Source organism: Gadus macrocephalus, chromosome 4 (genome assembly GCF_031168955.1).
Source record: "Gadus macrocephalus chromosome 4, ASM3116895v1".
NCBI classification, from domain to species: domain Eukaryota; kingdom Metazoa; phylum Chordata; class Actinopteri; order Gadiformes; family Gadidae; genus Gadus; species Gadus macrocephalus.
In genome coordinates, this window is record NC_082385.1 from 32287778 (window position 1) to 32313737 (window position 25960).

The window sequence follows — 25960 nt, forward strand, 5'->3', positions numbered from 1 at the left end:
AGGATGAGTCGAGTGTTGCGGGTTTAGTAAGCGTCGAGATAAGTGACCTAATCCCCGTGTCGTTAGCTTGAGCTAACGGAGTAATGCAGCATCATTTTTTTGTTGGAAGTTACTTCCTTCCCGCACTAATTAAACAATCAAAAGTCGCCAGTCCTGCTTGTGTAGCGAATACAAGTGGTTTATTAACCAGAGACGCGAGTGTCTTTGCGTCTTTTATTTCTGAGGGGTTATGAATAACGATAACAGACACACCGTGCAGCCTCGTCCTGCCTCGGCCTGCGGACCACCTGTCAGCGGCCGTCTTTATTCGCCTCTATTCCCTACAAGTAACCCGAGCTGCGGCTGTTCACAAATGTTCCCAAAGTACAAATTCTGGAGATTGGCACATAGAATGTAATGTGAAGTTTGAATAGTAGGCCCCTATAATGGACTGTGTGTGTGTGTGTGTGTGTGTGTGTGTGTGTGTGTGTGTGCGGGCTTGTCAACAACAGGCTCCTGTCCTCCACTTCCCTGAGGCCCGTGTTTCTCTTGAGCGTGACTCTGCTGGGATTCCTCCTGTTGGACCGATGGAAGCACAAGCTGCCGCTCATGAAAGGTACGCTATAGGTTGCGTTCCTCTGGGTCGGTGGAGGTGTGTGGACTCCGGACCCACACCATATGGGACAAAGCGCCCCAGAAACAACATCTTGATAGCATCGGGCTAGGGTTACCGACCGATGGCCCAACCCGATACTTCGTTCAGCAGGTTAAAATGATATCTGATCACGTCGTTTTTGACTTGGCTTTTGTTGTGGTGTGAGTGGGACAGAGTACAGTTAAACCAGATTAAACGAAGGAACAATTTCTGAAGTTTTTTAAGTTTTCATCAAAGCCTACCGCTATAGAATTTGAATATATGTGACCATTATAATATCATAATTCATTGGAGAGCAAATATGTTATTTACTCTTCAAGTGCATATATTTGAGAAAGGTTATCTTGATGTGCGCTGTGATTAAAAGCACTGAGAAATTGAGGAAGGTGCATCAGTAAGTACTTATTCTTTTGTCCACCTTCTCTCCCCATGTGCACTACAGTTCCGTCTACCGGAGTCATCCCGGTACTCAGGTGTGTGTATACACTCCACATACATGTTTACCTGTAGCCAAAATCCCCTGCACAGCTAACCATCGTAGCAATCTGTATTGAGTCATGTGTGAAGGAAATTCGACAAGGTCAATGAGTTTTGTCGAGTGGGGTTGCTCTGCAACCAAAAGACTGTGTATTGTCAACACCACATTGACGTGGACTTTATTGATCTAATCCTTATCACATGGCCCCCTCAGTCATTCGCTCTTGCCATAGCGGTGACATTTGTGCCCAGTTATAGTTTTCTCCAATGTCCACGACGGAAGCATCCATCGGGCATTACTTATAATTGTGTCTAGAAAATGCTATGCCGCCATCTGTTTGAGTGAGTAGTGTTTGCCTGTAAGACTCTACTCCTTCATCATTCATTACACTATTGTTGCAAGGCACTTCATTTTTAACCCCCTTTAACAACGACATCCATCGCTTGAAGCATGTCAACCACATGTGTGTGTGTGCCTGTGTGTGTGTGTGTGTGTGTGTGTGTGTGTGTGTGTGTGCCCATGTTTCCGTGTCCTACAGAGCTAGCATGGGCGTGGAGCCGCGTCTGCTCAGCGTGCCAGAACTCAGCCACCACCTGGCCGAGAGCTACCTGACCTCCCGCCTCTACCTGCAGGAGACCCTGCAGTACAAGCGGCAGCACCACCTCAAGGTACCGCAGCTAGCCCTCAGGCTAGCACCAGAGTAGTGCTAGGCAGTGTTGCGCAAGTACCTTTTTAAAAAAAGTAATTAGTTACAGTTACTTCCCCCAAAAAGTAACGAAATTAGTTACTCAGTTACAAATTATAAAGTGACACGTTACCATGGAAAGTAAAAAAAAAAAAAAGTCAGTAACGGTAACGGCGTACAATGATGGGAAGAGTTATCAATTTGATTACTCGTGACTGAAAATATAACGCCGTTAGTAACGGCGTTATTTATAACGACGTTATTCCCATCACTGATTTTCGGAGATACCCGCAAGCTAGCATGACTGGTTGTATAAGTAGTGATGTTAGACCGCTCTTTATGCTATATTGCTGTAGGGTACTTTTATTTTAAGTATCAAGTAGCAGGATAACGTTAGCAGAGGGTAGCTAGCATGACGGGGCATGCAAGTTGGGGAAACTTTTTAAATGTGGCAGTTATGTTAAACGCTGGCTAGCATGGCAGGATATACGAGCATTGCGGGTTTATACTCGTAGTGAAATCAGCCTCCAGCTTGCATTGCTGGCCGCATCCCAACAGTTAATAATTAAGTTGCCTTCCTGGAAAAGGGCCTTTCGAGAACTGTGTTAAACAAATATACGAAAAATACACTACGCTTAGTCGGTGTGCGTGCCAGGATTGCGTAGCCGGCAGCCGCGACCCAGATTTGACTTGAATTAAACATGGTGTGTTTGTCCTTCCCTCTCTGCCCAGTTCTGCGTGGTGATGACCAGTGGCTCCCTGGTACTGGCCCTACTGGGCCACTACGTGCCGGGCATCATGATCTCGTATATCATAGGTGAGCCACCTGGCAGCGTTCCCGGTCCCCTACCGATGTTAATATTGATACCGTGACGTTGGGTCGACTGCCAACGGCGGGGGTTTCTGTTACTGAGATGACACGTTGTGAAGACTCAGTTCCTCATCAGGGTCTTGTTTCTCTTTGTACAATAAGGGCGATCCGATCTGCTGTATTTAAAGTGATATGTTGATTAGTTAAGATTATTATGTCGAGAGGGAGAGAGGGAGGGAGGGGGAGGGAGAGAGAGAGAGAGAGGGAGGGAGGGAGGGAGGGAGGGAGGGAGGGAGAGAGAGAGAGAGAGAGAGAGAGAGGGAGAGAGGGAGGGAGGGAGGGAGGGAGGGAGGGAGGGAGGGAGGGGGAGAGAGAGAGAGAGAGAGAGAGAGAGAGAGAGAGAGAGAGAGAGAGAGAGAGAGAGAGAGAGAGAGAGAGAGAGAGAGAGAGAGAGAGAGAGAGAGAGAGAGAGAGAGAGAGAGAGAGAGAGAGAGAGAGAGAGAGAGAGGGAGAGAGATATATATGGTGCGTGTCGAGACACTATTGATACATATATGTGAAGCATACATTTTGATGGCGGTGCTTATTCCACTGTGTGTGTGTTTGTGTGTGTGTGTGCGCGTGCGCAGTGCTGAGCGTGCTGGTGTGGCCGCTGGTGGTGTACCACGAGCTGATCCAGAAGATGTACACCGGACTGGAGCCCATCCTCATGAAGCTGGACTACAGCATGAAGGGAGACCCCGACCGCCGCAAGCACGACAAGAAGAGTGAGTGGCGGCCCCCCTCCACCAATCAGTTTCTCCCTCCAGGGGGCCCTCGGCCAATCACAGCCCCCATAGAAGGGGTTAGTGTGTGTGTGTGTGTGTGTGTGTGTGTGTGTGTGTGTGTGTGTGTGTGTGTGTGTGTGTGTGTGTGTGTGTGTGTGTGTGTGTGTGTGTGTGTGTGTGTGTGTGTGTGTGTGTGTGTGTGTGTGTGTGGCAATTTCAGTTGACAAATGTTGGAACATCTAGTTTTCGTTGTTTGCTTCGCAAACATGTGTGTTTGTGTCTCCGTGTGTTTGCTCACTGTCTGCATGTCATTCGCCCCCCCCCCCCCAGAGGTGAGGAAGGAGATGGAGGAAGGGGGAGAGCCCAGGGCCGAGACAGAAAGCGAGAGCGAGGAGGAGCTGTCCTGCTTCGCCCCCACGGTGGGTCCCATAAACCCAGCCCCGGGGTGTGTGTGTGTTGATGGCGGAGAGTAATGAGTGATCAGGGCACACGGGACGAACCAAAGCACCACGGGTGTTTAGCCTCACCCAGCCCAAGAGTCCAATTGCCAGACAGCCATCATCCACACACGCACCCCACAACGACGCTTACGGCTACTTCTATAGCTTCTTCTATAGTAGGTGGCTAGCAACACAAAGCTTTGAGTATGACTCACTACGCAGAGCTAGTGTATGGCTAACAACAGAGCCAGTGTACAGCTAGCAACGCAAAGCTAATCTAAAGCCAGCAACACAAAGCTAGCATACTGCCAGCAACACAGAGCTAGCATACTGCCAGCAACACAGAGCTAGCATACTGCCAGCAACACAGAGCTAGCATACTGCCAGCAACACAGAGCTAGCCTACAGCTAGCATACACCTAGCCACACAGGCCTAGCATACGGCTAGCCACACAGAGCTCACGTACGGTCAGCATACAGCTAGAGACTAAGAGCTAGCATATGGTTCTCATACAGTGAGCTACAAAGCTAGCTTCGAGCTAGCGTGCTGCTTGTTTTGGAGTTCCCTCAAGCTATGTCGGCGTCGCTAACTCCCGCCGTGTCGGCGTGCAGGTGGACGTGAAGACCACGGCGCTGGCCATGGCCATCACAGACTCTGAGCTGTCCGACGAGGAGGCCTCCATCTTGGAGAGCGGGGGGTTCTCCGTTTCCCGGGCGACCACGCCCCAACTCACGGACGTCTCCGAAGGTAACGGGCCGACGTTGGAGGAAGTGTTTTTGGGGTACAGCGGGTTGGTGGAGATGGGTTGTTAGAATCTCGAATACTGCTCTGAAAAAAAGTTTTTATTCGGGAAGACGAATCCACAAATACTTTACTTATCGTCGTTTTCAAGAAAAACGTCAAGTAAAACTTAGTTGGTTATTGCGTACACGTACAAATGGTCTTTTCAGAATTCGGTTAGAATGATTTGATTTACAATTTATAAAAGTTCGTACGTTTTTAATTTACAAACGGTTGTCTGAGGAGAAATGTTCATAATCCCCCCCCCATCCCCAGACCTGGACCAGCAGAGCCTCCACAGCGACCCGGACGAGGCCTACCTGAGAGACCTGCCCGAGTTCCCCTCCGTGGAGGAGCTCCCGTCCGCGGAGCCCGCCGGCCTGCTCCACTCCCGCCCGGGGCCGGGCCCAGGGCCGGGGCCGGGACCAGGGACTATCCTAGCCTCGGCGGCCCAGCCGGGGGAACCCTCTGACGGGGCGGCCCTGAGCCCGGCCAGCCTCCTCTTCCAGCACCTGGCCACGCCCCTGCACTTTGTCAACACGCACTTCAACGGGAACGGGCAGCCGGTCGGAGGGGGAGGGGCCACACCAACCGACCAGGAGGTGGTGGGAGTACCCGCCCCCGAGCCCCGAGAGGAAGTAGACGAGCACGACGAAGAACAGGAAGAGGAAACGGCGGCGGCGGTGGAGGGGGAGATGGCGTCGGAGGGGGAGGGGGAGGGGGAGGGCGTCCACGGCAGCCAGCGCTCCCTAGAGGCGCTCAGCGAGGAGATCGTCAGCACGGCCATCTCCACCGTGGTGCAGAACACTCTGACGGCGCTGCGGCGCTCCGACCGCGAGCAGGAGCCCGGCCCCGCCCACTCCCCGCCCAGCGAGACGCCGACGGACGTCGTGGATACCATCGCCGATGACGACGACGACGACGACCTCATCGCTGACCCCCCCGCCAACAAGGACCCCGTCGACGATGCTACCGCGGCAACCACCACGACGGACGTGCCGGAGCGGGGTCTTGAGGCAGAAGGGGCGGGGCCTGGGGATAAGGAGGCGGAGCAAGAGGAAGACGAGGAGGAGGAGGAGGAGGAGGAAGACTTTGAGCTGCTCGACCAGAGCGAACTGGAGCAGATGACGGAGGAGCGGGAAACGGGGGCGGACAAGCCGTTAGTGGGCGGGGTCTCTGGGGGCCCGGAGACGCTCCCGTCTCCCCCGCACCAACCGGAGTCCTAGCTCCAAGAGGCTCCGCCCCCCCCTCCAAACAAACAACCCCCAACTGTTTCTTGATTTTGATTGGTTAGGTAAAGGATTGTAAAACGGTATCCACTGTAATAAGGTTCCAACTTTTGGTCAAACTTTAAAACCAGAGTCGTCGAAAATATATATATCAGAAGATTTAAGGTGTTTTTTTTCTGTTAATCTGGTTTTATTCGAATGGGCAATGCGCACACCGGTTGTTCCCGATGTAAATGGTTCCTAAAAAAGACTGTCTCCGCTAACGGCGGTCGTTTGCGAGCGGTATGCTAACTCCACTCTCCGTTCCGTCCGACTTAATGCTCCGTTGATCTTCAGATGCATGTTACAGACGATGTAGACGGCGAGTAAATTACAAAAAAATCGTCCCAAAAGCAAAATGGAGGGAAGTGCGTGTCCGAACTTTGGGGATTCCGAATTTACGTTAAATCGACTTTTTTTCTGAAAAACTCGCCACAAACAGTCTCTCGCTAGGACTGTCGGTCGGGCTCGACTCAAAGTAACGGGAGGAGTCGTCGGAAGTACAATGTGAATTTAACTATTAGCCATTTCTACCATCCTATACTTCGATACGACTATTGGCTATCAAACGCTGACTCCATCCCCGTCGTAGGTTTAACGTTCAGAGTTACAACTGCTTGTTTTTATACATCAAAGTGTGCGTGTATATCAATATATATGACACGTCCAGGGAAACGTTTCCTGGCCCCCCTCCCTCCATGTTTTAGGTGTCGTACCGTGTCATCTGTGAGGTGTTGGACTGGAAACCCCTGTCGCCATAGTGTGTATACTACCAACCTCGAGCTCTCCCCCGTCCTTGTTCGCCCTTTTCACCAACACGCCTGAGAGAGCAGGTCTGTTTATTGTTGTTTTCTTTTGGCCTATCTCGTTCCCCCAAAGAACAATGAGCAACCGTGTTTTTTTTTATTTTTGTCTTGGAACACACTGTAACCAGATGTCTATTTTAGAAAGAGGGCTTTTATTGTGAAAGAGTTTCGAAAATGTTGGATTATCACTATTATAATAGCTATTAATATATACGTTATTTAATTGGACAAGACTGCTGATGAGATTTCAATTTAAGGTGATGTGGGGAGAGATGAGAATCAAGTTTTGTTAAAACTTGTTTCGGGTCTGCAACAATGATTGTATGATAGATTTTGGATCTTTTGCACTCTGGACGTTCATGTATAGAAACATATTCCCAATGTGAGCTTTGAACCATAAACTATTCCTCCTCATTACCCAGACCATTCCTAGGCTTACCTAAAAGGAATCTGGGGAGGGGGGGGGGGGGGAATGTTACCAGGACCTGGAGAGAAGAAATGGAACCCATTTCTACATTTCGAGCTGCATATACGCACGCCCATGCACAGACGTGACTTTGCTGTCGATATACAAGGCTAGCTCCTTAATTTAACCATCGGCCTTGATTTCTGTTTCAAAGAAGAACGTTTAAAAAAAAAAAAAAAAAAAAAAGTCAAGGTTACAATAACGGACTTTATTCGCAATTTGCAACCCATTTAGTTTTTAGCTATAGTTTCACTTTAAAACTGACGTAACCATTACCAGCTATTTTTCTACATGTATAGCCATCGTTGGGATGTGTATATTTACAGAGACGAAAGGTTTGTGCCACTACTAAAGTCTGTGCACGGCATGCATCGCGCATGTCTTTACCTTTTTTAAATACTTACTAAGACGACCGTGTAAAGATTTATCAGTTTTGAGTTTAGTTTGTTTTTTAGGGGCGGGCTGTGGGGTTTCTTTCTATCGGAGCCGAGGTTGTGGTTTCCGATATTGGTTCTTGCGTTCGATTTAAGATATCGCGTGTTAGGCGGCCGCCCGTTGGGCGTTGACGAAATTCGGGATTAATGAGAAAGAAGGATTGTTCGGAGTCGGACAAAGAGGCGGAATTTTGCCTTGGTGTCTTGAGTGTTGGTTAAAATGGAGTCCACGCCTGTGAATATCTATCGGCGACGCCCGGCTTCTTGTCTATAGTGCACTATATTTGTACTAAAACGTCTTTCCTTTTTCGTGGTTCACGTCTCCCCTTTGTGAATAGCGTAGCATAGCTAAGGGATCTCGTCGCATGTACAAACAGCACACCGCTCAAGGTTTTCAGGCTAGCCAATGAGGTCCACGCGATTCGTGCGACGCAACATGTCATTTTCCGATATTTCGCTTTTGGTCTAGCAAAACCCTGGTTACATATTGACTCCTGATTGAGTGTTTCCATTGAAAACAAATAGGGAAATACATGTTGCTATCGCATCCGCTTTTAGAAAGCGATGCGCGTGCATTACAAAAGCTCACAGCTGGGGGCAGTAGAGAAGTGCGAAAGTCATGAAGGGATAATATGACGCTATAACAGTGGTTCCCAACCTTTTTTTGGCCCATTTCCAGCTGTGAAGATGTTCGAGACCCCAACTTTAACCTTATGTGCTTCTGCTTCCACACAAACCCGTATCGCCCAATCAGCATCGACTGCTGATCTCCCGGTGGATGTAATCTCATTGCTCTACTGCACACTAGAAAGTGATTAGTTGTAGTAGTTTGCTAGTGGCTATGAATTAATCCATTTCGTATATACAGGAAGTCTGCGACCGTTTAAAAAAAATAAATAAAATAGTTTGCTAAAATGGACCATCAACTATATATCTTGTCGGCAGTCTCCTGCGACCCCCATGTTCATATCAGGGGACCCCAAGTTGGCTCCGATCCCAAGGTTGGGAACCACTGCTCTTTAATAACAGACTAATGTTTAGTATACAGACTTGTGTAAAAAAAAAAAAAAAAAAAATGTGTTTGTTGATGCTTTAACCAATCGCTTCTTCGAAATGGCACTTAACTGACCTGTACAATTGGGGGCAAAAAAACAAATAAAGGAATCTATTTTCTAATTTCCATTCTTTTTCAAAAAAGTGCACTCAGTTTGATCTTTTCTCCATTTTATATTTTGGGGGAACCACACACACACACCTGCATTTAAATAACATGTGGAAGAAAAAAAAAATAAATACCGGTACATTTTTTGTGAATTCACATTTTCTTGGGTTTTGTTATTTGCTCCCTGTTAACTATAGAAGAGAGTTCTACTGTTTACTGAGTTACTTCTTTCAAAGGTTAAGAGTCCAATCTGAAAGGGAAATGGGTCGAGAACTAATCACTAATTCATACTGTTAAGATCATTTCTTGTACAACCAAAGGAACCCAGTTGTACACCAGCACCAACTATAGTACACAACTGGTGAATGTTACCAACTCTTCCACTGAAAGCTTGTCTTTACAAGTCCGAGCATCCTTCTTCTTTCTCCTGAGGAGACAAACAGGATGGCACATGTTAATACACGTTTATCCTCTTCTTCCTTGTAATCCTCCTTCTCCCTCTCCTCCTCCTCCACCTTCCCCACCTCCTTCTCCTTGCTTACCTCCTCCTTCTATCTCCCTTCCCTCCTCCACCTCCCTTCCCTCCTCCACCTTCTCCCTAACCTCCTCCTTCTCATTTCACCTCCCTTCCCTCCTCCACCTTCTCCCTTCACCTCCCTTCCCTCCTCCGCCTTCTCCCTAACCTCCACCTTCTCATTTCACCTCCCTTCCCTCCTCCACCTTCTCCCTAAGCTCCTCCTCCTCCCTCCTTAAATGAACATCGGTACGTTCGCCATTTAAAAACATCCTCGCCGACACGTTGAACCCATCAATGTTTTCAAAGCCTTTCACCTGTCGGAGCTCGTCCACGGCCAGCGTTAGCGTCTCCTCGAGCTCGTCCTCCATGTCGACGCCCTCCAGGACGGGGGACCACCGGCCCTCTGAGAGGGTCACCGGGACGGAGCAGACCACGCCGTCCGGGACGTAGGGGTGTCCTGCAACGCCCGGTAAAGGTGACATGTCATGCCACCAGGCGTGAGTGTGGTTAGCCGTGACGAGCCGTTTGGAAAATCGGCCTCTTCTGACATCACAAGTGGGCGTGTCCAGCTAGATGTGCGACGGATAGATGAGCAACGTTTGCTGCAGTCCACCGGGTAGGCTGGTAGACCGATCTATCCAGCACGTGTCCATGGCGGACACGCCCACTTGTGATGTCAGAAGAGGCTTGTAACGGCTAATCACCCTCACACCTGGTGGTACCGCCCCTAGCGGCGTTCTTCAAGCGGTACCTTGGCAGCACACCCCCAGAGAGAGGACCCGCCCCTCCGCCTCGGGGTGGGGGACCCCGTTCCAGACCCTGAGCACCGCGAGGATCCCGTGGGCGACCGACACGGACGCCGGCCTGACCCCCCCCGCGTCGGAAGCCGACGTCGCGCCGCGACCCTTGAGCAACTCGGGAAGGTCCGTCTTCAGCCAGGTTCTGTACGGAAGGTAAAAGAACGGCCGAAGGCGTTCTTCTTAACAATAACGTAGGACGGTAGGGTGCAGGGAGAACGGGGACTTTTTTTCTTGCGTTATTTGCGTCACAAAGATCGTGCTCTATTCCGATCTTTCGCTTTACGATCCAAACGTGTCAACCTTTTAACGCATGGGACCTGTAGTTCTTCTGTACCCAATGAACTACAAGTCCCATAAGGCGAGAACATCATCATGGTTTGGAACCATATACTGAGTGCATGGAAAGAAGACGATAATTATAATTCTATATTATAATTATATAATATATATTATAAGTACCTGTCGTGGAGCACTTCGAGCACCGGCCGGGAGAAGGAGTGGGGCCCCTGGATGGCCCCTGTGTGGTCGAACACCCGGGCCCTCTGCAGGTCCACGCCGAAGGTCCCGCTGGGGTTCCCCCACACGATCACCCCTCTGACGTCTTTTGAAGGGGACACGTCATACCACCAGGTGTGAGTGGGGCCGGCTCGGTTAACGAGCCATTTTGAAAATCGGTTCCCGTTCTGACATCACAAGCGGGGCCGAAAATGAATTTACTGCGCGATGCTTTTTAGTCTGCTACACGAGTGAAGGTGGTCAAATGTGTATTGATCGGGAGGAGGAGGAAGAGGAGGAGGAAGAGGAGGAGGAGGAAGAGGGGGAGGAAGAAGAAGAGGAGGAGGAAGGAAAGGAGGAGGAGGCGGATTAGGAAGAGGAGGTGGAGGAGGTGGAGGAGGAAGCGGTGGAGGAAGAGGAGGAGATGGAAGAAAAGGAGGAAGTGGAGTAGGAAGAGGAGGTGGAGGAGGAAGCGGTGGACGAGGACGAGGAGGAGGAAGAAAAGGAGGAGGCGGAGTAGGAAGATGAGGAGGAAGAGGAAGAGGAGGAGGATGAGGAGGAGGGAAGCGGCGGTGTCGGGCTACGCTACGCCACCTGTGGTCCTCATGCCCAGCTTCAGCGCGATGCGCGCGCTCGCGGCGGTCTCCAAGGGCGTCGCCACGGCGACGAAGAGGCCGGGGTCCAGGGAGGGGGCGCTCTCGGCGAGCAGCGCGCACTTGAGGTTGAGGTGGGCGTCGCCCGCCACCATCACCCTCACGCCCCCCCCTAGCCGGCGGCGGGCCCGCTCTCCGATCAGCCGACCGTAGCGACGGTAGCGGGCGGAGATCCTCTGAAGGAGCGACTTCCTCCTCCTCGCCTCCTCCGCCTCCTCGTCCGTCATCTCCTCCACCTCCTCTTCCTGCTCCTCCTTCTCCTCCACCTTCCCCCTCTCCTCCTCCACCTTCTCCCCTTTCCCCTGCCCCCCCTCGTCCCTCACCTCCTCGTCCTTCTTCTCCACCCTCACTCCCCCTTCCTCTTTCTCGACCTTCTCCCGCTCCTCCTCCAACTTCCCCACCTCCTTCTCCTCATCCCCCTCCCTCACCTCCTTCTCCTTGCTCACCTCCTCCTTCTCCTTTAGCTCCCTTCCCTCCTCCACCTTCTCCCTAACCTCCTCCTTCTCCTCCCTTACACCCTCCTCCTCCACTACCTCCCTCACGTCTTTCTCCTCCTTTGCTTTCTCAGCCTCCTCCTCCCTCTCCTTCACCCTCTCCTCCTCTTCCCTCCCCTCCTCCCTCTCCTCCCCCTTCTCCTCCTCCTCCCCCAGGCCCTCCCCCCCTCCCTGGTTGCCGGCGTCCTCCTCCTCGTCCAGCAGAATGACGAGGTCTGCGTCTCTAAAGGCCTCCTCCAGGCCAGCGTGCGCGGTGACCTGCCCCGTGCACGTAGACGTACAACACATAGAGAGAAGCAATGTGTTAGATCTGACTGCCGGTTATGTTTATATCGCTCATCATATGCTCGTTTTTTATCTGTTCTTTTATTTGACTTTTTTTACCTTTCTTGATACTTTTTTGGACGGGAAGCTAAATCTTAAAACCGAGGCACTTTTTAATCACATCTGAGGTGTTGTCACGCTTTGAACTTCATTCTTCTCCACGTAGAACGCTGAGAAGTGTTTCATACCGGAACAAAGGTTGTGTTTCAATTTGTTGAATTAGTTTATCAGTTTATTCGAACATAGTCCTCAAATAACGACCAGCGGCTGGTGTCAAGGTCTACGACTGTGATACACCCTATGCTTATTTTCGAAAGACAAAATGCGACAGACGAGCTCCGACGGGTGAAAGGCTTTTAATGATTTCTTTAATAACGACAAAAAACGACAACGTTATTTTTTTATGCGGACAAAATACAACTGTATTTTTTTCTTTTAGATATATTTAGTCTATTTGAAAAGCAAAATACAACCATATGTTTTCTTTAAAGTCTTATTTAAAAATTATTTAAAAAACAACAACAGCGTTACCCCTTATCTTTCTTTTGGCTCTACAGTATTTTATAACAAAAAAACAACAATTTTACCCCTTATGTTTTCTTTAATAAAGACCAAAAACAACAATTTTACCGCTTATGCTTTATTTCATGAAAACAAAAGATGACAGCGTTACCCCTTATGCTTCTGTTGGGCCGACAGTATCTTATAACAAAACAACGACAGTGTTACTCTTTATGTTTCTTTTAGCCCGACAACTACCCTGATGTTTTTCATTTCTAACGACAGTGTTACCCCTTATGTTTTCTTTCATAATGAAAATTACAACAGTGATTTTTGATTTTTTTATGATGGGAAAATTACGACAGTGTTACTCATTCTGTTCCCTTATGTTGTTTTTTTTCCCTTATCTTTCTTTTGGCCCGACAGCATTTTATTACAAAAAAACGACAGCGTTACCCCTTAAGTTTTCTTTCATAACGACAAAATACGACAGTGTTACATCCTTATGTATTCTTTTTATTATCGGAAGAAAAACGACATTGTTACCCATTCAGATTTTTTTGGCCCAACATTATTTTATTGCAAAAAACGACAGTGTTACCCATTCTGTTTTTTTTGGCCCGACAGTATTTTATTGCAAAAAACGAGTGGTACCCTTATGTTTTTCTATTCGAACGACGAAAAAACGACAGCGTTATCCCTTATGTTTTCTTCCATAACGACAAAATGAGACAGTGTTACCCCTGATGTTTTCTTTCATAAGGACAAATTACAACAGTGTTACCCCTTTGGATTTTTTTGATGATGGGAAAAATACGACAGTGTTACCCCTTATATTTTTATTTGGCCTGACAGTATTTGATTGAAAAAAACTACAGTGCTACCCCTTAAGTTTTCTTTCATAACGACAAAATAAAACATTGATTTTTGATTTTTTTATGATGGGAAAAATACGACAGTGTCCATTGTTTTTTTTGCCCGACAGAATTTTATTGCAAAATACCACAGTGTTACCCCTTAAGTTTTCTTTCATAATGACAAAATTCGACAGTGTTACATCCTTATGTATTCCTTTTATTATCGGAAGAAAAACGACATTGTTACCCATTCTGTTTTTTTTGTCAGACAGAATTTTATTGCAAAAAACGACAGTGTTACCCATTCTGTTTTTTTTTGGCCCGACAGTATTTTATTGCAAAAAACGAGTGGTACCCTTATGTTTTTCTATTCGAACGACAAAAATACGACAGCGTTATCCCTTATGTTTTCTTCCATAACGACAAAATGAGACAGTGTTACCCCTGATGTTTTCTTTCATAAGGACAAATTACAACAGTGTTACCCCTTTGGATTTTTTTGATGATGGAAAAATACGACAGTGTTACCCCTTATATTTTTATTTGGCCTGACAGTATTTGATTGAAAAAAACTACAGTGTTACCCCTTAAGTTTTCTTTCATAACGACAAAATTCGACAGTGTTACATCCTTATGTATTCCTTTTATCATCGAAGAAAAACGACATTGTTACCCATTCTGGTTTTTTTGCCCGACAGAATTTTATTGCAAAATACCACAGTGTTACCCCTTATGTTTTCTTTCATAACGACAAATTACAACAGTGATTTTTGATTTTTTTATGATGGGAAAAATACGACAGTGTTACCCCTTATGTTTTTTTTTGGAAGAAAAACAACATTGTTACCCATTCTGTTTTTTTTTGGCCATGAAGTTTTTGTGGGTGATTAGCATTCCAGACAAATAACAGTTTCATCATATAGGCTACCCCCTGTCTACTTGTGTTGATCAAGTAGGCCTTTGTTTAACAATGTTCCCTGTTGTTTATCCATGATTTCAATTTCAAATAAGAATTCTCAAATGGCTTTTTAGTGCAAACCATTGGCCCATAGGCTATTACGAAAGTAACTACTTGAGCGCTACTTAAAACGGTTTTAAACTCAAGAAGTCACGTGACGTCTTAAGCTCCATTGCTGTGTCATTTGTACTTGTAGTTTAACCTGCAGCTGCGTTTTACCTTGATCTCAATTGCATAAAAAACGAAACATAAAAAGGTCAATGCTTAACTAAAATGGTAAGCGTGAGTGAGGGGCGAGGGCAGATTCCAGACTCAGATTGCCACTTAAGATTAATTTGATAAAAAACAAGTGTTAACCTTTTTTTGTTTTTTCATGAAGACCAATAAAAAACGACAGTGTTACCCCCTATGTTTTATTTGATAAATATCGACAGTGTTACCCCTTATGTTTTTTTTCATGACGACCAATAAAAAACAACAGTGTTACACCTTATGGTTTCTTCATGACGACCGATAAAAAACGACTTTGTTACCCCTTATATTTTATTTGACAAAGCCAAAAGTGTTACCCCTTATGTTTTTCTTCATAACGACCAATAAAAAATGACAGTGTTATCCATTATGTTTTTTTTCATGACGACCAATAAAAAACAACAGTGTTACCCCTTATGTTTTTTTCATGACGCCCTATAAAAAGCAAAGTGTTACCCCTTAGGTTTTTTTTCATGACGACCAATAAAAAACGACAGTGTTACCCCTTATGTTTTTTTTCATGACGACCAATAAAAAAACAACAGTGTTACCCCTTATGCTTTTTTCGTGACGACTGATAAAAAACGACTGTGTTACCCCTTATATTTTATTTGACAAAGAAAACAGTGTTACCCCTTATGTTTTTTTTCATAACGACCAATAAAAAACGACAGTGTTACCCCCTATGTTTTATTTGATAAATATCGACAGTGTTACCCCTTGTGTTTTTTTTCATGACGTCCAAAGAAAAACAACAGTGTTACCCCCTATGTTTTTTTTCGTGACGACCAATAAAAAACGACAGTGTTACCCCTTATGTTTTTTTTCATGACGGCCCCAAAAAAAACGACAGTGTTACCCCTCATGTTTCATTTGATAAAAACGACAGTGTTACCGCTTGGGTTTTTTTTCATGACGACTGATAAAAAACGACAGTGTTACCCCTTATGTTTTTTTTCATGACGACCAATAAAAAACGACAGTGTTACCCCTTATGTTTTTTTTCATGACGACCAATAAAAAACGACAGTGTTACCCCTTATGTTTTTTTTCATGACGACCAATAAAAAAACAACAGTGTTACCCCTTATGCTTTTTTCATGACGACTGATAAAAAACGACTGTGTTACCCCTTATATTTTATTTGACAAAGAAAACAGTGTTACCCCTTATGTTTTTTTTCATAACAACCAATAAAAAACGACAGTGTTACCCCCTATGTTTTATTTGATAAATATCGACAGTGTTACCCCTTGTGTTTTTTTTCATGACGTCCAAAGAAAAACAACAGTGTTACCCCTGATGTTTTTTTTCGTGACGACCAATAAAAAACGACAGTGTTACCCCCTATGTTTTTTTTCATGACGGCCCCAAAAAAAACGACAGTGTTACCCCTCATGTTTCATTTGATAAAAACGACAGTGTTACCGCTTGTGTTTTTTTTCATGACGACTGATAAAAAACGACAGTGTTACCCCCTATGTTTTATTTGATAAATATCGACAGTGTTACCCCTTGTGTTTTTTTTCATGACGTCCAAAGAAAAACAACAGTGTTACCCCCTATGTTTTTTTTCGTGACGACCAATAAAAAACGACAGTGTTACCCCTTATGTTTTTTTTCATGACGGCCCCAAAAAAAACGACAGTGTTACCCCTCATGTTTCATTTGATAAAAACGACAGTGTTACCGCTTGGGTTTTTTTTCATGACGACTGATAAAAAACGACAGTGTTACCCCTTATGTTTTTTTTCATGACGACCAATAAAAAACGACAGTGTTACCCCTTATGTTTTTTTTCATGACGACCAATAAAAAACGACAGTGTTACCCCTTATGTTTTTTTTCATGACGACCAATAAAAAAACAACAGTGTTACCCCTTATGCTTTTTTCATGACGACTGATAAAAAACGACTGTGTTACCCCTTATATTTTATTTGACAAAGAAAACAGTGTTACCCCTTATGTTTTTTTTCATAACAACCAATAAAAAACGACAGTGTTACCCCCTATGTTTTATTTGATAAATATCGACAGTGTTACCCCTTGTGTTTTTTTTCATGACGTCCAAAGAAAAACAACAGTGTTACCCCTTATGTTTTTTTTCGTGACGACCAATAAAAAACGACAGTGTTACCCCTTATGTTTTTTTTCATGACGGCCCCAAAAAAAACGACAGTGTTACCCCTCATGTTTCATTTGATAAAAACGACAGTGTTACCGCTTGTGTTTTTTTTCATGACGACTGATAAAAAACGACAGTGTTACCCCTTATGTTTTTTTTCATGACGACCAATAAAAAACGACAGTGTTACCCCTTATCTTTTTTTTCATGACGACCAATAAAAAAACAACAGTGTTACCCCTTATGCTTTTTTCATGACGACAGATAAAAAACGACTGTGTTAGCCCTTATATTTTATTTGACAAAGAAAACAGTGTTACCCCTCATGTTTTTTTTCATAACAACCAATAAAAAATGACAGTGTTACCCCCTATGTTTTATTTGATAAATATCGACAGTGTTACCCCTTGTGTTTTTTTTCATGACGTCCAATGAAGAACAACAGTGTTACCCCTCATGTTTAATTTAATAAAAACGACAGTGTTACCCCTTGTGTTTATTTCATGACGGCCGATAAAAAACGAGTGTTACCCCTCATGTTTCATTTGATTAAAAACGACAGTGTTACCCCTTGTGTTTTTTTTCATGACGACTGATAAAAAACGACAGTGTTACCCCTTATGTTTTTTTCTCATGACGACCAATAAAAAACGACAGTGTTACCCCCCATGTTTCATTTGATAAAAACGACAGTGTTACCCCTTGTGTTTTTCTCATGGCGACCAAAGACAAACAACAGTGTTTCCCCCTATGTTTTATTTGATAAATATCGACAGTGTTACCCGTGGTACCCCTGTCTACGTTTTTGCGGGGATCCGAACCTGAGCTGTTTAGAGTGTTAACCTCCGAACTTATCAATGCACCATCAAGACACCGAATATAAATATCACAATGGTTATACTTGACTTTATAATTTGCATGAAATAGAAATTAGAGTCTTCCATCGGATGACATCAACTGGACTTGAACCCCGGTCTCCAGGGGCTTAACTCACAGCTCTCTCCACTTCCCACTGAGATTTGGAATTCGTTAATGTCTGAGGTTATATATGACTGTGCAACAGACATGATAGCTTTAAGTTTAAAATTAACGATATTGTGTTTTCCACAGAAATTGAGCCACGCTCTCCAGTGGGTTAGGCAGAGTGTACTCCACTGCACCACTGAGGCGATGACAATGCACAATAATCAATCATCAATAAAGAGGATATACATGACGTTAAAATGTGTGTCTGTATTTCGGTTATTTCCCTTATGTTTTTTTTTCATGAAGACCAATAAAAAACGACAGTGTTACCCCTCATGTTTCATTTGATTAAAAACGACAGTGTTACCCCTTATGTTTTTTTTCATGACGACCAATAAAAAACGACAGTGTTACCCCTTATGTTTTTTTTCATGACGACCAATAAAAAAACAACAGTGTTACCCCTTATGCTTTTTTCATGACGACTGATAAAAAACGACTGTGTTACCCCTTATATTTTATTTGACAAAGAAAACAGTGTTACCCCTTATGTTTTTTTTCATAACAACCAATAAAAAACGACAGTGTTACCCCCTATGTTTTATTTGATAAATATCGACAGTGTTACCCCTTGTGTTTTTTTTCATGACGTCCAAAGAAAAACAACAGTGTTACCCCTGATGTTTTTTTTCGTGACGACCAATAAAAAACGACAGTGTTACCCCTTATGTTTTTTTTCATGACGGCCCCAAAAAAAACGACAGTGTTACCCCTCATGTTTCATTTGATAAAAACGACAGTGTTACCGCTTGTGTTTTTTTTCATGACGACTGATAAAAAACGACAGTGTTACCCCCTATGTTTTATTTGATAAATATCGACAGTGTTACCCCTTGTGTTTTTTTTCATGACGTCCAAAGAAAAACAACAGTGTTACCCCCTATGTTTTTTTTCGTGACGACCAATAAAAAACGACAGTGTTACCCCTTATGTTTTTTTTCATGACGGCCCAAAAAAAAACGACAGTGTTACCCCTCATGTTTCATTTGATAAAAACGACAGTGTTACCGCTTGGGTTTTTTTTCATGACGACTGATAAAAAACGACAGTGTTACCCCTTATGTTTTTTTTCATGACGACCAATAAAAAACGACAGTGTTACCCCTTATGTTTTTTTTCATGACGACCAATAAAAAACGACAGTGTTACCCCTTATGTTTTTTTTCATGACGACCAATAAAAAAACAACAGTGTTACCCTTTATGCTTTTTTCATGACGACTGATAAAAAACGACTGTGTTACCCCTTATATTTTATTTGACAAAGAAAACAGTGTTACCCCTTATGTTTTTTTTCATAACAACCAATAAAAAACGACAGTGTTACCCCCTATGTTTTATTTGATAAATATCGACAGTGTTACCCCTTGTGTTTTTTTTCATGACGTCCAAAGAAAAACAACAGTGTTACCCCTTATGTTTTTTTTCGTGACGACCAATAAAAAACGACAGTGTTACCCCTTATGTTTTTTTTCATGACGGCCCCAAAAAAAACGACAGTGTTACCCCTCATGTTTCATTTGATAAAAACGACAGTGTTACCGCTTGTGTTTTTTTTCATGACGACTGATAAAAAACGACAGTGTTACCCCTTATGTTTTTTTTCATGACGACCAATAAAAAACGACAGTGTTACCCCTTATCTTTTTTTTCATGACGACCAATAAAAAAACAACAGTGTTACCCCTTATGCTTTTTTCATGACGACAGATAAAAAACGACTGTGTTAGCCCTTATATTTTATTTGACAAAGAAAACAGTGTTACCCCTCATGTTTTTTTTCATAACAACCAATAAAAAATGACAGTGTTACCCCCTATGTTTTATTTGATAAATATCGACAGTGTTACCCCTTGTGTTTTTTTTCATGACGTCCAATGAAGAACAACAGTGTTACCCCTCATGTTTAATTTAATAAAAACGACAGTGTTACCCCTTGTGTTTATTTCATGACGGCCGATAAAAAACGACAGTGTTACCCCTCATGTTTCATTTGATTAAAAACGACAGTTACCCCTTGTGTTTTTTTTCATGACGACCAATAAAAAACGACAGTGTTACCCCTTATGTTTTTTTTCATGACGACCAATAAAAAAACAACAGTGTTACCCCTTAGGCTTTTTTCATGACGACTGATAAAAAACGACTGTGTTACCCCTTATATTTTATTTGACAAAGAAAACAGTGTTACCCCTTATGTTTTTTTTCATAACAACCAATAAAAAACGACAGTGTTACCCCCTATGTTTTATTTGATAAATATCGACAGTGTTTTTTTTCATGACGTCCAAAGAAAAACAACAGTGTTACCCCTTATGTTTTTTTTCGTGACGACCAATAAAAAACGACAGTGTTACCCCTTATGTTTTTTTTCATGACGGCCCCAAAAAAAACGACAGTGTTACCCCTCATGTTTCATTTGATAAAAACGACAGTGTTACCGCTTGTGTTTTTTTTCATGACGACTGATAAAAAACGACAGTGTTACCCCTTATGTTTTTTTTCATGACGACCAATAAAAAACGACAGTGTTACCCCTTATCTTTTTTTTCATGACGACCAATAAAAAAACAACAGTGTTACCCCTTATGCTTTTTTCATGACGACAGATAAAAAACGACTGTGTTAGCCCTTATATTTTATTTGACAAAGAAAACAGTGTTACCCCTCATGTTTTTTTTCATAACAACCAATAAAAAATGACAGTGTTACCCCCTATGTTTTATTTGATAAATATCGACAGTGTTACCCCTTGTGTTTTTTTTCATGACGTCCAATGAAGAACAACAGTGTTACCCCTCATGTTTAATTTAATAAAAACGACAGTATTACCCCTTGTGTTTATTTCATGACGGCCGATAAAAAACGACAGTGTTACCCCTCATGTTTCATTTGATTAAAAACGACAGTGTTACCCCTTGTGTTTTTTTTCATGACGACTGATAAAAAACGACAGTGTTACCCCTTATGTTTTTTTCTCATGACGACCAATAAAAAACGACAGTGTTACCCCCCATGTTTCATTTGATAAAAACGACAGTGTTACCCCTTGTGTTTTTCTCATGGCGACCAAAGACAAACAACAGTGTTTCCCCCTATGTTTTATTTGATAAATATCGACAGTGTTACCCGTGGTACCCCTGTCTACGTTTTTGCGGGGATCCGAACCTGAGCTGTTTAGAGTGTTAACCTCCGAACTTATCAATGCACCATCAAGACACAGAATATAAATATCACAATGGTTATACTTGACTTTATAATTTGCATGAAATAGAAATTAGAGTCTTCCATCGGATGACATCAACTGGACTTGAACCCCGGTCTCCAGGGGCTTAACTCACAGCTCTCTCCACTTCCCACTGAGATTTGGAATTCGTTAATGTCTGAGGTTATATATGACTGTGCAACAGACATGATAGCTTTAAGTTTAAAATTAACGATATTGTGTTTTCCACAGAAATTGAGCCACGCTCTCCAGTGGGTTAGGCAGAGTGTACTCCACTGCACCACTGAGGCGATGACAATGCACAATAATCAATCATCAATAAAGAGGATATACATGACGTTAAAATGTGTGTCTGTATTTCGGTTATTTCCCTTATGTTTTTTTTTCATGAAGACCAATAAAAAACAACAGTGTTACCCCTTATGTTTTATTTGACAAAGACAACAGTGTTACCCCTTGTTTTTTTTTCATGACGACCAAAGAAAAACAACAGTGTTACCCCTTATGTTTTTTTTCGTGACGACCAATAAATAACAACAGTGTTACCCCTTATGTTTTTTTTCATGACGACCAAAGAAAAACAACAGTGTTACCCCTTATGTTATTTTTCTTGACGACCAATAAAAAACGACAGTGTTACCCCTTATGTTTTTTTTCGTGACGACGAATAAAAAACGACAGTGTTACCCCTTATGTTTTATTTGACAAAGACAACAGTGTTACCCCTTATGTTTTTTTTCATGACGATCAAAGAAAAAAAACAGTGTTACCCCTTATGTTATTTTTCATGACGACCACTAAAAAACGACAGTGTTACCCCTCATGTTTCATTTGATAAAAACGACAGTGTTACCCCTTGTGTTTATTTCATGACGGCCGATAAAAAAACGACAGTGTTACCCCTCATGTTTCATTTGATAAAAACGACAGTGTTGCCCCTTTTTTTTTTTTTCATGACGACTGATAAAAAAGAACAGTGTTACCCCTTATGTTTTTTTTCGTGACGACCAATAAAAAACGACTGTGTTACCCCTTGTGTTTTTTTTCATGACGACCAAAGAAAAACAACTGTGTTACCCCTTATGTTTTTTTTCGTGATGACGAATAAAAAACGACAGTGTTACCCCTTATGTTTTATTTGACAAAGACAACAGTGTTACCCCTTATGTTTTTTTTCATGACGATCAAAGAAAAAAAACAGTGTTACCCCTTATGTTATTTTTCATGACGACCACTAAAAAACGACAGTGTTACCCCTTATGTTTTTTTTCGTGACGGCCGATAAAAAACGACAGTGTTACCCCTCATGTTTCATTTGATAAAAACGACAGTGTTACCCCTTGTGTTTATTTCATGACGGCCGATAAAAAACGACAGTGTTACCCCTCATGTTTCATTTGATAAAAACGACAGTGTTGCCCCTTGTGTTTTTTTTCATGACGACTGATAAAAAAGAACAGTGTTACCCCTTATGTTTTTTTTCGTGACGACCAATAAAAAACGACTGTGTTACCCCTTGTGTTTTTTTTCATGACGACCAAAGAAAAACAACTGTGTTACCCCCTATGTTTTTTTTCGTGACGACCAATAAAAAACGACAGTGTTACCCCTTATGTTTTTTTTCATGACGACCAATAAAAAAACGACAGTGTTACCCCTCATGTTTAATTTAATAAAAACGACAGTGTTACCCCTTGTGTTTATTTCATGACGGCCGATAAAAAACGACAGTGTTACCCCTCATGTTTCATTTGATAAAAACGACAGTGTTGCCCCTTGTGTTTTTTTTCATGACGACTGATAAAAAACGACAGTGTTACCCCTTATGTTTTTTTTCATGGCGACCAATAAAAAACGACAGTGTTACCCCTTATGTTTTTTTTCGTGACGACGAATAAAAAACTACAGTGTTACCCCTTATGTTTTTTTTCATGACAACAGTGTTACCCCTTATGTTTTTATTCATGACGACCAATAAAAAACGACAGTGTTACCCCTCATGTTTCATTTGATAAAAACGACAGTGTTACCCCCTATGTTTTATTTAATAAATAATAATAATAATAAATAATAATAAAAATATCGACAGTGTTACCCCGTGTGTTTATTTCATGACGGCCGATAAAAAACGACAGTGTACCCCTTACGAAAAAAAACATTAGGGGTAACACTGTCGTTTTTATCAAATGAAACATGAGGATGTTTCATTTGTGTTAAAATAAGTAAGTGTTACCCCTTACGTTTTTTTTTTGGCCCGACAGTATTTTATTGCAAAAAACGACAGTGTTACCCCTTAAGTTTTCTTTCATAACGACAAAATACGAGTGTTACATCCTTATGTATTTTTTTTATTATTGGAAGAAAAACGACAGTTACCCATTCAGGTTTTTTTTGGCCTGACAGTATTTTATTTAAAAAAACTAGTGGTACCCTTATGTTTTTCTTTTCTGACGACAATAAAACGACAGATTTATCCCTTATGTTTTCTCAGAATAACGAAAAAATACGACAGTGTTACCCCTTTTGTTTCCTTACATAACGACAAATTACAACAGTGTTACCCCTTTTGATTTTTTTTAGGATGGAAAAAATACAACAATGATGGGAAAAATACGACAGTGTTACCCCTTATGTTTTTTTTTGGCCTGACAGTATTTAATTGCAAAAAACAAGTGGTACCCTTATGTTTAACGACAAAAAAACGACAGTGTTATCCTTTATGTTTTCTTCCATAACGACAAAATAAGACAGTGTTACCCCTTATGTTTTCTTTCATAACGACAAATTACGACAGTGTTACCCCCTATGTTTATTTTCATGACGGGAAAAAAAAAGACAGTGTTACCCCTCATGTCTTTTTTGGTCCGAAAGTATTTCATTACAAAAAGACGACAGTGGTACCCTTTATGGTGTTTTTTGAGAGAGACAGAGACAGAATAAGCTTGACCATGCTAGTACCTGGTGGAGTAGAGGGAGGCCCAGCCACTCTGTCTCAACGTGCAGGGCATGCAACGCCTCCTCCTCCCCCTCCCAATGGAGGAGGTGCAGGCTGATGCCAAATAAGGTGAATGCCCTGGGGAAGATGTGCTCTGACAGCAGATGGGGAATCAGTATTGAGCACGTGGGGTTCAGAGCACTGAAGGGTGAAGGAAAGGAGAATATATAAATGTCAGTTAGAATGGGGAAAATGTAACCCAATTATTTTGTGTACATTTTGAAATTATTCAGTGCAAATACAATGGGCAGGCCACTTAGGTTTAGCATTGAGTTGCTCTTTAAAGCTAGGGTAGATCATTTGGAGGAAGCAGCCAAAATAAGCTTATATTAAGTATCCAAGTATCCAAAGGAAAGACTCTCCAATTTTTTTTTTGGCCAGAGCATTTGAATTATTGCTTGCTGTCAGGACGTTATGAGAATTTAACAAATGGGCGAAAAAAGTGAAAATAAATTGCTTACTGTAGCTTTAATGCAATTACACATATCTACAGTAGCTATGTATCTTTATATATATGAATATATATCTATGTATATATATTTTTTTTTTGAGACATTAAGTCTAACGTCTAATGCCAATGTTAGCTACCGGGGACTAATTTCTTGGGTTAAAGGCCTGTTTTTACCCACCCGCTGATCCAGACGTTAAGCGGTTGGCGTAGGCTAGCTTGGAGCTTCTTTTCCTCCATCCAACTCTCCTCCATCTCGCGGGTCTCCACGGCGATCTTCAGCATCATGTCTGTCGACATGTCTGACATCACACCATAGTATTCCTGCCCAAGGGTGGACAACACACGTATTTTATATGTAGATCCACACGGTTAGCATTAGCTTTCTGGGAGTCCTTCTGTATGTTTTCACATAAGCATTAGCTTGTAGTGTCTTGGGTTTACATTTATGACTTTATCGGTTCCACTGGATTGATCGATTCATGGATCGGAACCTTTAATCTTGGGACAGATGTAGTTTAGATATTTCTTTTTTTTTAAAGAGTAAATAGCTGCAGTAGGACAGTTACGCCAGTCAACTATTTAGTAGACACTTTTAATTTAAAGCGACTGGCTTGAAAATACCTATATATAGGCTAGGTTAGGCTGTGAAACCTTAAACCAGAACTTTTCAGCTGGGCATCGAACACCCGGTTCAACACGATTCTGCTTCTATCTAACCATGTTCAGTATTACATTTAATATTACATAATGGCTTTTACTGTACCACAAAGACAACGGCCATAAATACAATTGGTAAAGCTGCAAGTGGAGCCAAGGCCATTTCCGTTTTGGCTTGTTTACCCATTGGCGGCCTCTAGCGGCGCGCGGTGTTACTACATCCGGGCGCGTTTTAATCCTGAGAAACTACCTAGTTCAGGAACGTGACATAACGTCATTTTAGGCACCTCGACCCTAAACTGTGTGGTCAACCTACATGGCAGTGCTCCAGGAAGTCAGCCAGACCCCCCACCAACATCCCTTTGCCCCCGCGGTCCAGAAGTTCACGCCACACCAGCGGGGACTCGCTGTGTCGCCATCCGTGTGATCGACAGGTGTCGTCCAACCATTCCTGGAGGGGGACGGGGACATCATGGAATTACTAGTCAACCACAGAAAGTGTGATTTCTTTAACATGTAGGGCTATGTGTATGAGTTCGTTGTGATGTTTAATAGGTTAAATGAGCCAGGGGTGACCTCCCACTCGTCTGGCGCGACGAGGATCTTGTGGATCCGGAAGTAGGGTAGGGATCCCTGGAGTTGATCCCCTAGATTCTCGGCTTTGGCGAAGTGAGGACAGTCGGCTTTCCCTTTAGTTGGGAGTGGGGAAAGTTGCAGAAGAAATGATTAAGTTAGGTTTAGTTGTGTTTTCTAGCATATCGTAACGTTGTATTAAAAGCCAAGCCTTACCAGCGAGCACAAACCGCGCCATGGTTTGGACGGGTCCGTTGCTAGGAAACCAGAGGTATTGCTTGGAAACCGGCAGTGTGGTTGCTAGGAAACCAGCGGGTGTTAAA

General features: G+C 43.1%; 2 protein-coding genes across 2 annotated transcripts in view; one reads left to right on the top strand and one right to left on the bottom strand.

Moving 5' to 3' along the window:
• Positions 1-8746, top strand: part of retreg2 (reticulophagy regulator family member 2) — a 9195-nt gene extending 449 nt beyond the window's left edge. Inside the window, exons 2-9 of the mRNA XM_060049200.1 lie at positions 492-595; positions 1077-1107; positions 1651-1780; positions 2530-2614; positions 3238-3375; positions 3706-3794; positions 4428-4563; positions 4873-8746. Coding sequence (XP_059905183.1) covers positions 492-595; positions 1077-1107; positions 1651-1780; positions 2530-2614; positions 3238-3375; positions 3706-3794; positions 4428-4563; positions 4873-5822 — 1663 coding nt within the window. The 3' untranslated portion in view covers positions 5823-8746. The remainder of the gene's footprint in view (positions 1-491; positions 596-1076; positions 1108-1650; positions 1781-2529; positions 2615-3237; positions 3376-3705; positions 3795-4427; positions 4564-4872) is intronic.
• Positions 7308-25946, bottom strand: mdh1b (malate dehydrogenase 1B, NAD (soluble)). The gene is made up of 11 exons (XM_060049364.1): positions 25854-25946; positions 25641-25753; positions 25381-25515; positions 24586-24728; positions 23920-24097; positions 11851-11949; positions 11139-11664; positions 10509-10650; positions 10001-10191; positions 9564-9706; positions 7308-9159 (listed from the first exon to the last, which is right to left on the bottom strand). Exons 1-11 carry the CDS (start codon positions 25873-25875, stop codon positions 9130-9132), a joined length of 1722 nt encoding a protein of 573 aa, XP_059905347.1. The 5' UTR covers positions 25876-25946; the 3' UTR covers positions 7308-9129.
• Positions 25947-25960: the final 14 nt, after the last annotated feature.

What these genes read in the sequence shown, in the direction of transcription:
- mdh1b (XM_060049364.1), bottom strand. Translation starts at nt 25,875, where the DNA reads ATGGCGCGGTTTGTGCTCGCTG. An exon ending in CTTAACGTCTGGATCAGCGG is followed by an intron (nt 24,098 to 24,585) that starts GTGGGTAAAAAC and finishes TTCACCCTTCAG; the next exon opens with TGCTCTGAACCCCACGTGCT. An exon ending in GCCTCCCTCTACTCCACCAG is followed by an intron (nt 11,950 to 23,919) that starts GTACTAGCATGG and finishes TGCACGGGGCAG; the next exon opens with GTCACCGCGCACGCTGGCCT.